The following is a 14,950-nucleotide window of genomic DNA, read 5'->3' on the forward strand; positions in this document are numbered from 1 at the left end:
GATGGGACAGTAGGGAGGCGTGAAAACCACAGATTAATTTTACCCATATTTTGTTCTGAGCTTGGAAGAGGCTGCTTTGAGTAGTGGAAACCAAATGTCCTTCATGTTCTGATCTAACTTGCTAGTAAAGGAGATTGGGGATGCTTGCTACCAAAACTAGCTTTAATTGATAAGAGCTCTCTAGCATATTTCTGCTGCTCCAATAAAATATTTAAATCATTTTTGTTGCCTGGTTGTTTAACCAGTTTTATGGTGTAATATAATTGGTGTAATTGTTGCTATTCATCTTTATCATAATCTTTCCTATATCACTGCTGGACACTTAGTCTTAAAATTTCTCTGTTGCTGTTACCATGCCTCTTAGTTCATGTTGATACCAACATCAGTGAAGACATTTTTGGAATCACAATCAAAATTTTACCTGGAGATACGTAGAAGTGCCTGTAGGTAAGCTCCACCTGGCACTGCTGTCCTTCTAGCAGGTGTAAGATGTCAGAAATATACACTATTTGATTTAAGGCAAGTTCCTGATAGTATGTTTTTCAAATGATGAGAAAAATCCATAGATGAAGAACTTACAAGGGAGCATGTTGAAAGACAGGACTATGCCAGGGTCTAATGATCCATCCTTTATTGACATTGGTCCCATTCTCAGAATCTTTATTTTTCCTGCCCTTTCTCTTATCTGTTACTGTCTCAGTGCTTTTGGTACAAATGTCCAATCAGCATATGAAAACTGTATTTCATAAAGGTACTTCCATTTGGAAAGCAGTTCATTCAACACTTTAGTTTGGTTTTCTATAAATAGATTTTAAACCCATTGGCCCTTATTCTATTTGTTTTTTCCTGTGATGAGCACATGAAAATATGGAGGTTTGCTAGCTTTTACACATACACCTTAAATGAGCTTCCTAAATTTTAGTTCTGTAGTATGTGTGCTGCACTTATACACATTCACGTAAAATGGCAGTAAAAGTTAAACTACTTACAAATTTGAGAATTCAATAAACTGGTTGGATTAATAAAATTCAATTTAATAGGATCATTATTTTAAATAGAGTATGCTTCTTTTAGGTTAACGGAAAAGAACCAGATGATGAAAATCTCAATAAATCTGAAATAAGCCAAGTTTTTGAGATTGCACTTAAAAGGAACTTGCCTGTGAATTTTGAGGTATGTTTATTTTCCAAGCTCTAGATTTGTTTTTATTAGAATATCAAGGGTACACATTAAGTAGAGTCTTTCTAGATAAGCCAAACAACTGACTTTTAACATGCCTTGTTAGTTGTGAATACACATTTACCTTTGACAGTCGCTCTGATTGTCTCAGAATTTACATGGTTAAGTAAAGAAAGAAAGAAATCCACCTGTTCACAGATTCATGCACTAAAATCATAGCATGAGTGAACAGCTATGCTGTGGTTATCTGTGCAATCTTTTCCAAGTTTTTTGAAACAACAGTATTATAGTAAAGAAACAAAACACAAACCCACATTAAAGATTAGAACATTGAGCTGTGAAGTCCAGGCAGAAAAGTATAACTCACTCTAAAAGAAATTATTTATGGAAGTATTTGCTTACTTAAGCACTGATGTGGACTACCTGCAAGTTGCAGAATCTCATAGACAGGTTTCTTTTCTTGCCATGAGTTGACCTCATGTGCATCTTACTTTCCTTTCCCTTTGGCCTGGCTGCTTGCTGCCTCTTTGCCCCTCTTTGATCATTTTAGTTACCTTAAATCAATAGCTTCCATAGGACCATCTTTGTTGCATTAAAATCTTAATGTGTCATGTTGCCTTCTTGAGCTGGCAGAGTAACATTTCAGTCAACTACATGAATGATTACAGTAAGAAAATGCAATTGTGTGTAACTAAATTGCTTTTAAAACTGTTTTATGAATTTTTATATGAATATTACAATTGTAACAGATTGGCATGAGCATCACTGGTAAAAATATATAGTCACACAAAGCCAGTTGTGGGTGGAAGTTCTTAACTCATTTTCAGTTTTTGACTCTGAATATTTTGAAGTACAATTTGTTATGAATGGAGTTAAGACTAAATCTGTAGCAAGTAGCTAACCCTTAGATGTCTCCAGAATTCTTGATTTCTAAACTAAATTGTTGGATCCCAAATAATTGCTTTCTCAGTAACGTTCTATTGCTGTAACATGATGTATTTAGTGAGGTGAATTTATTTGTGTGGAAGTACATGTTGATGAAATAGACCAATCATTTTTATATTGAAGGAGTAAATCAATAAATAAGATGGGTTAATGACTATAATATGTTAATGCTGTTTACTGCTTGCTGCATCTGATCTTTTAAAAATACATTTTTATTTGGGTGGGAATATGTTATTAGGGTATGATTTACGTAGCCATTTTCTGAATTGTATGAAAATCTGAAATCTTTTTACCCATAGTGTTTGAGAGAATTTTGCTATAAACAATGTGCCCTACCATTTTTACTAAGTGTTTATCACGCTTTCACTCAGTTTTTCCCTCTGAAACAGGTGACTAAGGAAAGTGGTCCTCCCCATATGAAGAGCTTTGTAACCAAGGTGTCAGTTGGAGAATTCATGGGTGAAGGTGAAGGAAAGAGCAAGAAGATCTCAAAGAAAAATGCTGCAATAGCAGTCCTAGAAGAACTGAAAAAACTGCCGCCCCTTCCTACAGTTGAGAAAATGAAGCCGCGAATCAAAAAGAAAACAAAATCAATAGTGAAGGTAAGAGACAAATTGAAAATCCAACTGTTGTAAATAATCGTCAGATGGGAGATGTTTGAGTCAATTTTGAACTCAAATGTAGTTTGGTGCTACAAATATTTTGCTCCCACTCTAAATGGGGTTCACCATTATTACAATGGTTAACAGTAAATTCAGAATGAAAGAGAAATGAGATAAGAGAATGGGTGGTACCTAAAAATCAAGCTCTGACTTTCAAGCCTTAGATTTTATGGTTTAGGGTTTTGCCTGATTTTTACCTCTGCAAATTCTCCTGCAAACCTGTCCCTTCTAACATACGACATCCCTTCTAACATACGACGATCCCTTTGAAGCTGTTTCCAGTGGTAGGTCATATGTGGTCAACCATGACAGCAGAGACAAATAAATTGAGTGTTTCTCCTTGGCCGTAAAGGTGTTTCATTAAGTAACTGTTGCTTTAGTGTTTTTAAATTCTAGAGATGAATGAACTCAGTGGCATGCTGCATTTTGTCTGTTGAACCAAATATTCACAAATTTTGGCTTATTTCCTAAACGTTATTCTGTGTAGCTGCAAACAAGTCCAGAATATGGTCAAGGCATGAATCCCATTAGCAGACTTGCCCAGATACAGCAGGCCAAGAAAGAAAAGGAACCAGAGTACATGCTTATCACAGAACGTGGTCTTCCAAGACGCAGGGAATTTGTTATGCAGGTTTGTATGTTTTTTTTGGCTTATTGTAATCAGTGTCATGATGATATACAAAATAACAGGATTATGGCCACATTTCCATTAAATTTATTAAGAAAATATGTAGTAGATTCCATCCAAGGAAGATAAAGGTTCAAGAAAAGTGATCTGAGTAATGATTAGAAAAAAAAATTAGCATAGGACACCAGAAGTCTACTTGTAACTTCCTACTGTATTTAATTTACAGGAATAATAACATTCTGCTAGGAGCATAGTAGTATTTTTGACATTGAGTATCTATTAGCCTCTAATAATTAATGTTCTCCAGCTCTCTCTTGTATCCTGGACAAAGCAGAAAAATTAGTTCCCTTCCAGTGCGTTAGGAAATCTGCTAAACTTGTAACTTCAGCCTGGCAAAGGATATCGACTGTGATGCCACTTTTGAGCATTTAGGCTGGTGCCAAGATGTGATGATGAAATACAGCTGATTATGCTATGTCTGTTTGGCTTTGTGCTTAGAGGCCAATGATCATGGATAATAAATGGCAGGATAATTCTTGTTTAGAATAATTACTTGAGCTATTTTGTGACTCATGCTGTACTTGAGATGCAGGTGATTGATGAGTGAATCCTAATACTACTGCTTAAGATTTTATTTGCTTTTTCTTCCTCTTTTGTCCAGGTGAAAGTTGGTGTACACACAGCTGAAGGAATGGGCACGAACAAAAAAGTTGCTAAACGCAATGCAGCTGAAAATATGTTGGAAATTTTAGGTTTCAAAATCCCTCAACCTCAGCCTCCAAAGCCAGCATTAAAGACAGAAGAGAAGGTAATGTTCTTCAAGTATCAGTCACTGTTTGATGAGTTTAAATAGCAGCTTTGAAGACAGTAACAGTATCCTAAATTCACACTGTCTGCACTAGTCAGAAGACTGTTGTATTGAGGTGGTTGTTCTCTAAATAACAGTACATTTTGGATACATCAAGAATTTCAATTTTGCAAGAAAAAATCAGTCACATCAGAAGGCTAAATGAATGTATTCTTCACAGAATGGCTCAACCTGTGAATAACTGATGTATTTGGTCTTAGAAACTTGCAAACATGTAAGCTGTATAGGATTTTGTGGTAGCAATAGTTTCAGATGGCCTTATGAATATTTGCAGACAAAAGCTTGTTTCAGGTCTCTTTCTTTGGCCTTAGCATGAAAAACCATGCATTCTTCATCTGTTGGTTCGGTAGATATTACTTTGGAGTTAAAATAGCAAGTCTGGTTTAATTTTCTCCTTTTCATGTATGTGTTCACTTGTGTCCAATGCATGTTGTTATTAGCAATATTAAAGTTAGCTTAACTAACTTTTTCAAGTTCTTAACATCTGCGTTCCTAATAACACTACAGTAGTCTGTAGCTAGTTTTACTCATTCAAAAAATAAGAATCACTGAACTTGTCTTTTTGATGGATATGTAATAGTTGAGGTTTTTGAATAATAAATTCTTAGGTAAAATTTTGATAGATCACCTATATCTTGAAAACTTGGGGAAAAAAGTTTTTAAGGGATGTTGTTTGGTCTCTTTTTTTTTTTTTTTTAAAGACACCAGTGAAGAAACCAGGTGATGGAAGAAAAGTAACCTTCTTTGAGCCAGGCTCTGAAGAGACTTCAACTAGTAAGTAACCTTCCTGAAAGAAGCATGGCCCTGTTGGCGTGTACGTATGTAAGACACATTTCCCAGTCCCTTCAGCAGTGTCATTTAACATGCTATAATGAGCAGAGGTGTGCAACTGCTGGCCTGCAAACTAAATCTGTACCATGCCAGGGTTTAGCTGAAATACCAGTGCTTATTTCTCCCGAGTTGTACACTATTTGGCTTGCTTGGCCTCCTGCTCAGCTTTTGGCTGATCCAAAAGCATGTGTGCGCTAATGTGTCAGTCAAGCAGTTGGTGGCAGTGCAGCTGCTCCAACCTGTGGTGTCAAGGCTTCTCTCACCGCTAGCGGGGGAGTCTTGGGGCAAGCTTTAATCGATGTCTAGGGCTTTCTAGTGCAAGAATAAATGTTCAGAATCAAGCATTGCACTGGTCCAGGGAAGGTGCTCCTACTATTAAAAGCAGAAATGACGTTGAGGCAATTCCTGTGTGAGGCAAAGGTAAGGGGAGGAGGAGAGATCAGCCTCTTTGACTCGAGAGAAAGTTTCTCTGGTGTAGGGCCTAAATGAGGATGGAAGCAGATTCCATGGAAAAGGGTTGGTGTTTCTGCCACCTGGGAACAGCCTTTCAGGTTTGGAAGAACGGTTGCGGGTTGGAAGAATGCCCCAGAAATGCTACTCCCTGTCTGAAGAAGAGTAGCAACGGGAGGAGGATGTTGCTGAATTTGGTAGTTAACTGTGTTAAATTTGGCTGCATCACCTTACAGGTGTTGAGGGAATAACTGCACTATGTTGAAGACTGTTCCCGGGATGAAAATGGGAAAGGGTGTCAAAACAAATAAAAAATCCTGGCCACCAAGCATAGAGGAGTTTGATTTCTCTAATGTAAACTTGGGAGCAGTCATTATAGAAAGTTTGTTAATGACTAAATAATTCTGTTCTGGATAGTATGTTTCAGATGGTTTGTTTCTTTAAGTATAATTTTGTTGTTTAAGTTATAAACAAATGGGATTGACTGACTTGGATGTTAGTAATGTTTTCATGCATTCATAAAATCTTAGGTAAAATTCCTGAGTCCTTACTCAAACTTTGCTATCACTGCTCTGTTATTCCTGTTTTCTTCCATCTACCAGTTTTGGCTTTCATTCTTAGTCTTGCAGCAGCTCAGTCCTGTTGAACTTCACTTATCTATTCAGCCCTAATACTGACTCCTCTGTTTATTTTGGTGGCGTTGTCTTCCCCATCTTTCTTGAGCACACCTTGAACTTTTTGCCACAGTTCTGTGTATGGGTTCCCCATACAAAGTTGCTGTTATCCCTCTTAAAACTAACTTAGGCTGTAAGGTCAATAAATTGCTATCAGTTGATGATGGTTGGATATTTGTTGCAAACAGTGATTCTTGCTGCTTCATGCTGTGCTAATTTTACATTTAATCTTACATACCTGTTTACATTTTCATTATACATGGTATAAACTTTGCAGGCTCCATTGTTACTGTCTTTACAATATTTAATGGTGATTTAATATTTAATGGTTCTAGCCATTCTATGGTGTCATTATTCACTCCTACAGTTCAAATCATGAAATAAATGATTCTGAAACCAAAAGATACATCTAGAATGTGTTTGCAAGTGTCTGAGATGTCTGTAAGCTTGACTAATGTGGAGAAATTGCTCCTGGAGGTAAATGTGCTCCTTTTGGCAGAAGCAGGTCTTGCACTGAATCATTTACTCAGTAAGCAAGCTCTGTATTGATGGTACCTCTCCTTTCTGCAGGTAATAAAGAAGATGAGTTTAGGATGCCTTATCTCAGTCATCAGCAGCTTCCTGCTGGAATTCTTCCCATGGTCCCTGAGGTTGCACAAGCTGTAGGAGCCAATCAAGGACACCACACCAAAGAATTCAATAGGGCAGCCCCAAATCCTGCCAAGGCTACTGTAACAGCAATGATTGCTAGAGAGCTATTGTATGGTGGTACTTCTCCTACTGCTGAGACCATATTAAAAAATAACAACTCATCAGGCCATGTACCCCACGGACCACTTACTAGGCCCTCTGAGCAGCTGGACTATCTTTCCAACGTTCAAGGAATCCAGGTAAATGTTCAGTATTGCAATAGTTCTTCCAAAGCTATCCAAACTAGTATGTCTTGTTTACATTTCTTTTAGCACTGATGTACTCTGAAGCTGTTTGTTAAGCTGAAGTTCATGTAAACATTTTATTTTACCTACAAAATGTCCTGAATTTTACAGCTCTTTTATTTGGTTTTCAAATATGCATTTATGCAATACATGTTCAGACTTAATTCAGCGCTAATCTCTAGGTCTCATTGAAGAATGAAATTGAAAGTAGTATTTTCTGCAAATTGTCGTGATGTGGGAACATAATGTGAACTTGTACTCGGTTGATCTGAAATCATTTTTTTTGAAAAATCCTTGATACATTAACATTTGCTGTAAGCTGTACATTTTCTTGTGTTTGGTCCCTTTAATTAGAATTGCATTTAATTTTCTATATTGATACATTATGAATATTACTCTCAATAAGAACTCCATGGATTAAGAAGTAAAATAGGAAAAAAATAAATGCAGGTAGCTGTGATCAGAATAAAGATCTCAGCAACAATCATTACTATGTAGCAACTGTTATTCAGAAGGCTTGCAGAGTTCTTGTGATTACTCAAAACAATTGCAACTGAATTCAAACTTGGAAGTAAATGGTTCTTACTGGCTGTCAGAGAATCAATAAAAGTAGGGTTTGGCTACGTGTATGGGGAAATAATCTTTAGCAATCGTGATGTATTTCCTGTACCTGGTTAACTGAAAAGAACTAAATCATTCTGTTTCCTTTAGGTTGAATATAAAGACTTTCCAAAAAATAACAAGAATGAGTTTGTATCTCTTATAAACTGTTCCTCTCAGCCACCACTGATCAGCCATGGAATTGGAAAGGACGTAGAATCTTGCCATGATATGGTATGATGAATATTGCTGAAATGCTTTCTTTTTGACTTCAGTGAGCTCTAAGAGGTGCAGCAGATATACCAAGATTTCATATTACTGCTGGATAACAATTAAATGCTGTATAATTCCCTGACTATGTTTTGTCAAAGGTATCACGGGTTACTGAAATAACTGAATAGTATCAGAATATAATCTAAATAACCTTTAACATGCTTAATATATGCTCACGATTTTGCATCTACAAAAAGTGTATTTGTTTTATCTTGATATTATGTGTCTGAACACATATTAAAGAAAACGTGTAAAAAGGAACTTCTAAAACACAAGAGCATATCACTTTTTTTTCTCTTTAATGGAATGGGTTGATATCTCATTGGGAACTGCAATACTTGGGTTCAAATTACCAGATTTTCTGCTGGAGTGGAATCCAAAAGGGAAGAAATGCAATAAACCATTAAATAGAAGTCTAAATCTGTTAAGCTCCCTTATAAATAAGATCTTTTTATTCACAGTAGCTGAAATATTTCGTTGTGAAAGAATGAGTCTTCTAGTTTGTAAACTGTAAGGGACCTTGTCTTCTGCTCTGTCTATAAAAGGCATTAGATATTCCTAGCACATTCCTAGTACACAGACTGCTATAATTTGGAAAGAGTTATAACACTGGTGACCAGTGTACTGACCACACACTAAAGAGTTTGTAATACGTACGCTTAAAAACTGGTTTTTACTGATTTTTACAAATTTTGCAGTAATTTTATAATGGCTATGTTTCGATTGAGATTTCTTTGATCTTCATCACTTAATTTTGACATTTTCATACCTATCTCTACACCCTGCTGTCAAGAGCTCCTGGAAGAATACACACACAAGTCAGTGTGGTAGATGAAAGGAAAAGGACAGCCTCTGCGGAGTTTAAACATTGTTATTCAGCTGATGTGAGAAACCTTCCTGTGTTCAGATATGGCGCATGCATTAGTGAAAGCTGAATAACTAATCAGGGATATTTTGAAGACGTACACCTGAAATTGATCTGAATAAAACTGAAAAGTCTCTTCAGTTCTCAAAGGAGGTGACTTTTACATTAGCAATGCCGCATTGACAAAATATATTTTCTTTAAGCATTTACGTTTGCCCTATCTGTACTGCATTTTTGATATTTTTTTTTCTTTTTTTCTTTTTCTGCAAAGGACTTTTTGGTTCTGTGTATTTTAATGTTCTTTACCTAAGCTCTGTACAGTTGGAGCCATTACTAATTTAGTTTCTTTCTCCATGATAGTAATAGTATCACTTAATTAGTTTTTCCCCATTGCTAAAACAAATGCTATGGGAATCCCCTGGTCACCGTACCATTTTGCTGTTTATTGGCAAGATCACCACTGAATTTTTTCCACCATAATTACACATCTTAAAAAATATATATTACCAAAGTTAGAATGCTTATTTTGTTTCAAGTGAGTCCCACTCTTGGTTTCACTCACTAAATGAAATGGACTCAAGTTGAATGTTCGAATGCTGTTTCTTTCATTTAGGCTGCATTGAACATTTTGAAGTTGCTGTCTGAGTTGGACCAACAAACCACAGAGATGCCAAGAACAGGAAATGGACCAATGTCTGTGTGAGTGTGACCCATTGACTTACCCTTGCATTAATGGAAACCTGTAACCCTAAGATGTATTATAAACAAATAAAATATGAGGGTTTTTTTCTTTGCCAGAGAAGTTAAAATGCCAAGGGCTGTTACCTTCCTCAGAAGGATGAGAGGGTAGGTTTTATGATCAAGCTTATAATTTTCATGTGTCAAATGCAAGTTACTAAACTTAATGCAAGAGCAAGTGGATAAAATGTAATGGCTGTGACACAGAGGAATTCTGACTTTGATTCCTCTGTTTATAATAGTTACATGTATTTATAAATAACATGACTCTTTTCAGTGTGTTTGAGTGTTACAGTAGCCTCTAGAAGTCTCCTGCATGTAAACTGTAAACAATGTATAGGTTTCACAGCTTGCTCTCAGAGGAAATGCGGGGGGTTGCAAATTATTATTTTTGACCAGAAAAAAAATAAATTGTTCCATCATTTGGATAACCAAAATGGTGGAATTAGCGAACTGCTAATTGATTAAAAATAAAGGTCAGTTACATGTAAACAGACTGACATCTGAACAGCAAAATACTTTGTAATAGATTTAGAAGTATCTTGTTTGTGGAAGTGGTGTTTTATCCCACATGTAACAGGTGTTTCCTCATTTGTAGATGTGTGAAACAAGAAATGGAAAGTGACCCTCTTCTCAAACCGGCTAACTCAAACACTTTGGGACAAACACTGGACAGCACTGCCTAAAAAGGCTTTTGACTGGACCCAAACCTGAAAGCACCAGAGAAAATCAAATGCTTCCTATTAATGTAACCTAACTGTTTTAGAGTGCTACAGTCTTTACAACCTACTGTAGTGTCTAAATCATAACCGTTGCTTTTTCTTCAAACAGTGATTAAATTTTTAGTTTCATTATGTTGTTTTGATTGAAATGACACTATAAATTTTTCATTTAAAAGTTTCTTAATTGTATCTAGAACAATAGCACAGTTTAGAAACTTTGTCTTCTGAGACTGACATGTTATCTGTGAACTAACTTGGGAAGATCATATCCATGTATGTGGTTATTTTGTTTTTATTGAAATAGCAAGTTTCACTGGAAACAAATTGCGTGCCCACCATTTTTTAAAAGTCCAATGTTTTCGCAAACCTAGCTTAATTATCCAACGGTTGAGTGAATTAAAACACTTTAGGAATTTTAAACTTTGATCATTTTTGGTTACTTTCTAGTTTTCTTGAGTGGGGGTATGGGAACTTGAATGCAACATGACTTTAAATGATCTCTGATCTATGTTTTAAAGATTGTGTGTATAGATGGCACACAGCTCACTACATTACAGGATATGATCTCAATGTAGTGCATATAAAACCGCAGATTGATTTTCCTTGAGTGCTTTATACTGTTTAATTACATCTCCATGTAGGGCTGAAAAAAATTACCTATGTTTATATATAAACTGTGTTGCTTTTGATGTTGTGTTATTGCGCACTGAACTGTGCGCAATAAAGTTTTTGCATATGGTCCAGGTAAAGCACGATAGCCTTGCAAGTTAAGTACTGCTTCAGTTCATTGTTTACGCTGGAATTTTTTCTCCCCATGGAATGTAAGTAAAACGTAGTGTTTGTCACCAATAAATGGTAATACTAAATTTTTTTGGTTAATTTATTCTTGTATGCCACTACAGGGGCTGCTTTTTTATAGGATTTGTAATGCTTGTGATATAGTACGGGCAGTATTGTAAAGCTATGGAGTAACTGTACAATGGTTATCAACTACATATAAATAACTGCTATTTAGTAATGTGGAGAATGTGAAAAATTGGCAAGGTCAAGGAAATTCAAAAGTAACGTGGGTACATTTTGTTATTTGTGCCACAGTGTGTTAGTGCAACTGTATTAATGGGAGCTTAAACTAACGTTATGATTATGAAAAGAAACCTGGCACAACAGGTTGGAGTGATTTCAAAGTTTAAGTCTCTACTTTTAAGTTTCCTTGTTTGTTTGTAACTTGAGTCATAACCTTGCCTTGCACCTAGTAATTTTTGGGAGGTAGTACTTTAAAAATGAAACAAAACTTTCCTTCTAGCAACAAAAACTGGCACCGTAGACTGACCCATGGCAGTGTGTCATTTGGATGTGAACTACATTCAGTGTGTACTTAACTGGTAATCTGTAGCAACACTTCCTAAACACTTATTTGCAGTGCGTGTAGTAACTCTTGTCATAAAAAGCTGTTACTGCACATGCTATGTCTCAAAGCTAAATGTCTTGGCCATTTTATTTGCATTATCAAAAGCAATTGGGCCACACTAACTGCATACCAAATTTTATTGAATCAAGTTGGTTTTGCTCATTTTAAGTTCAAAAAACATTGTAAAGTTTTTTTTACATTTGTAGAACTAAAATGCTGTACATTTAAAAATTAAAACAAACTTGCTAGGCTGAGGCTTTGTATTGCAAATTCTTACAACTTAGAAACTACTTACCAAACAATTAATATTGGAAAACAGCTATCACATTGGTAGTAGTATAAATGGTCTGCCTATGTTTAGCTGCTGCAACTTAGTTTTCTCTTTGGATGGAACTTCTAGCTTTTTTGCAGCATTAATTTGCTGATAATGCTATGTTTCATGTGAACGTTAAGGTACTTTGCAATAGATGCTTCTGTTTCAATGCTCTTAAATGCATCCTTCATCTTCGAGGTGCTATGTAAGAGAAGGTTCTTTTGTCAAAGACCTTGAAATAAGAGCCACATCATGGAAGACTTCAGGTCTCTGTGGATTCTAGGTAACCCAAAGTGAGTTCTAGATAAGTGTGTTTTCTCTAGAGCACTACAATTTCCTTTTTTTTTTTTTTTTTCTATTGGCTCTTCTGTGCTTGGAAGAATGATTACATACTAATGTATGTAATCACCTAAAGGCTTTGTATTATGCTTTAGTTCAACTGATACTAGAGTGTTCCACAAAGAAGAGGAGTATGAGAAAACTGATGCAAATGTGAAAAACCCTCACTGCAGTAATCTAGCAGGCTTAGTACTGGTATAAAGCTTACATTTCTGAGTACTAGCAAAGTGCTGTCTGCAAGACACCTCACCTTTTTTGGATTATTTCTTTGAACTTTTTACTTTCACTTTGGGATCTTTAAGAAACCTTTCGACTGCAACAGAATGAGCTGGAGCTTCTGAATGTGTACATTAGCTTGGCTTCTATGTATGCGCTTGCAGTCTTACTGTTCAGAAATGATCCCGTTATAAGAACAAAAAGTATAAGGCTTGTTCTAAAATGACTTTGTAATATTCAGATTTTCATTGGTTAGGGTTGTTTTCCCTTGGTCCCTTCAGTGGATTTCCTGTTATCCTATTTGATTCTGCTTAAGTTGCCACAAACTTTAGTAAATGAATGCATTTCCCCTTATGTTTCTCTGAAAACATTTGGCAATATGACACTACTAATCTGGGTGTTCCAGAATCTACTGTATATTTAGTAAATTGTGAAATTTTGCATTCATAATACTGTTCAGTTCAGCTACAGAGAACATCCCTTTAAAATTACATTTAAATGGGAATAAGGACAAACAAGTATTTAGTAGGATACATCAGTCTTGTAACTGTTACACTAATGATTGAGATAGTGACCTTGTTTCTTTTCAGAATTTACCACATCATTTCAGCCTCTTAAATCATATAGCCAGTGTTCTGCAAATAGAGCTGCCCCTAAGCCACTGCCTCCAAGTGCAGAGGAAGGAGGTTTGATCCTGAGGGGTTTCCACTACTGCTTTAATAACTTTTATAATTGAGGGTGATTCCTGAGGAGACAGACTACTGGATGATAGGAGATGTCACGTAGCAGAATAAGCCACTGAATTTCAGTCCATTTCGGTCTAGTTCATTTGGACCTTTTTTAATGCCTATCCATCCTACTTCCAAAAGCATGCAGAGCATACCAAGCTCCAAAGTAGCAGCTCAGAATGTTGGAAAACAGATCCTGGAAATATTTTTGTTAATTTTCCAGTAGTTCAGCTTGTAAATAAAATCAGCAAAGAGAGTGTAGGCAGTATATTTTCCTTCACCAAAGAAAATGTCCTTTCTGCCTGTACTCCCTCACTTTGATAGACTCCAGTCATTAGGTTGTTATTCTCTGGTATAGGAAGGAAAGCATTCATTACTGCTTTCTAAAATTTCAAAGCCTTAAGCCAATGTCTAAATTCTAGCAGCTTTTGCATTGCTTTCCTTAAAGCCTTTTCTTATTATTGCAAGTATACATACAGCTGCACTTATTAATGGCTCTTGTCAAAAGAGTGATACTGTGCCACTATTTTTTTGAAGGGGTGCAGTCAAATGTCCCATTTCAATGCCCTGTATAAGAACCCAAGAAGTGGCTTTGTAGATGTGCTGCATATGAAACTTAACAAATGAAACCTTTTCCAGTGCTGTGTTATCAAGCTTAACGACTGCTGCATAAGTTTTCTATTTTAAGTAACAGATTGCACGCTAAAGATGTATAAGAAGGGTAGTTGGGTAGTCCATGTTTATCCAAGGATTTTGGAATTTTATCTGCTTTATTGAATGGGTCAGTTTGTTATGCTTGAGATGAAAAACTGCAACACTTAAAGGGGAATAATGAAAATTGGTCAGGGAATATTTTAAGCAAAATATTTTGTTAGCAGGAAATCCTGACTTCCCAAAGGAAGAAACATGATTTTTCATGATCTCCATCCTGAAACTAAGAATGATGGATCTTAAACAAGGATCTGTGCAAAATTTATTTTTGGGAATGCTGACCTGTAGGATAGCTAAAATGTGCCTACAGAATGAGCAGCAGCCCGGATTCACTGTGATACATGTTTGTTCCATGATATTACAATACATTCCCATACCTTGAATTGCATTTAAAATGGAATTTTGTTTTGCAGTCAGTTCTAAATGTAATGACAATGCTATTGCTGAAGCTCTTATACTGGCTCACCTTGTGTCAAATAGACTTTTTTTTTTTTATTATTATTAGACAGCTGGTATTTCCTTGAGATAAATCCTATCTGAAAGGACTCAGTTGGGGAATCTGCAGTTAGCAAGGTAGCTGTTTGGCCAGAGAATTGAGAACGTTAATTTTAGTAACATACATCAGGGTTAAATGTAGCTGTATGTAGAATTCTACTGCAATTATTCTATTACCTGAGGATCAAATCAAAATAGTGTTCTAACCTACTGGCCAAAGTTTAAAATAGGATTTTTATTGTGATTTCATGTATAAAGACAAATGGTTGAGGTTCCAGAAGTGCCTAACTGCAGGAAGGGATACGATGTGTATATATCACTTCACATAATCTTCTTGTTTTGTGAAGCGACCACATAATTGTTTGGTTTG

At 36.0% G+C, this 14,950-nt stretch overlaps 1 protein-coding gene across 18 annotated transcripts in view; it reads left to right on the forward strand.

Moving 5' to 3' along the window:
• STAU1 (staufen double-stranded RNA binding protein 1) overlaps nucleotides 1–11,236 on the forward strand; it is a 30,530-nt gene extending 19,294 nt beyond the window's left edge. For 4 of the 18 annotated variants that reach the window (XM_040576374.1, XM_040576375.1, XM_040576376.1 and 1 more), the window contains 10 exons: nucleotides 1,075–1,173; nucleotides 2,496–2,726; nucleotides 3,274–3,417; nucleotides 4,076–4,222; nucleotides 4,984–5,056; nucleotides 6,808–7,127; nucleotides 7,884–8,006; nucleotides 9,524–9,609; nucleotides 9,709–9,756; nucleotides 10,247–11,236. In XM_040576374.1, coding sequence (XP_040432308.1) covers nucleotides 1,075–1,173; nucleotides 2,496–2,726; nucleotides 3,274–3,417; nucleotides 4,076–4,222; nucleotides 4,984–5,056; nucleotides 6,808–7,127; nucleotides 7,884–8,006; nucleotides 9,524–9,609; nucleotides 9,709–9,756; nucleotides 10,247–10,334 — 1,359 coding nt within the window. In that variant the 3' untranslated portion in view covers nucleotides 10,335–11,236. The remainder of the gene's footprint in view (nucleotides 1–1,074; nucleotides 1,174–2,495; nucleotides 2,727–3,273; nucleotides 3,418–4,075; nucleotides 4,223–4,983; nucleotides 5,057–6,807; nucleotides 7,128–7,883; nucleotides 8,007–9,523; nucleotides 9,610–9,708; nucleotides 9,757–10,246) is intronic. The other 14 variants (XM_040576390.1, XM_040576392.1, XM_040576391.1 and 11 more) reach the window with 8 other exon arrangements.
• The last annotated feature ends 3,714 nt before the right edge of the window (nucleotides 11,237–14,950 follow it).

This window comes from Cygnus olor, chromosome 16, assembly GCF_009769625.2.
Source record: "Cygnus olor isolate bCygOlo1 chromosome 16, bCygOlo1.pri.v2, whole genome shotgun sequence".
Classification (NCBI taxonomy): Eukaryota; Metazoa; Chordata; class Aves; order Anseriformes; family Anatidae; genus Cygnus; species Cygnus olor.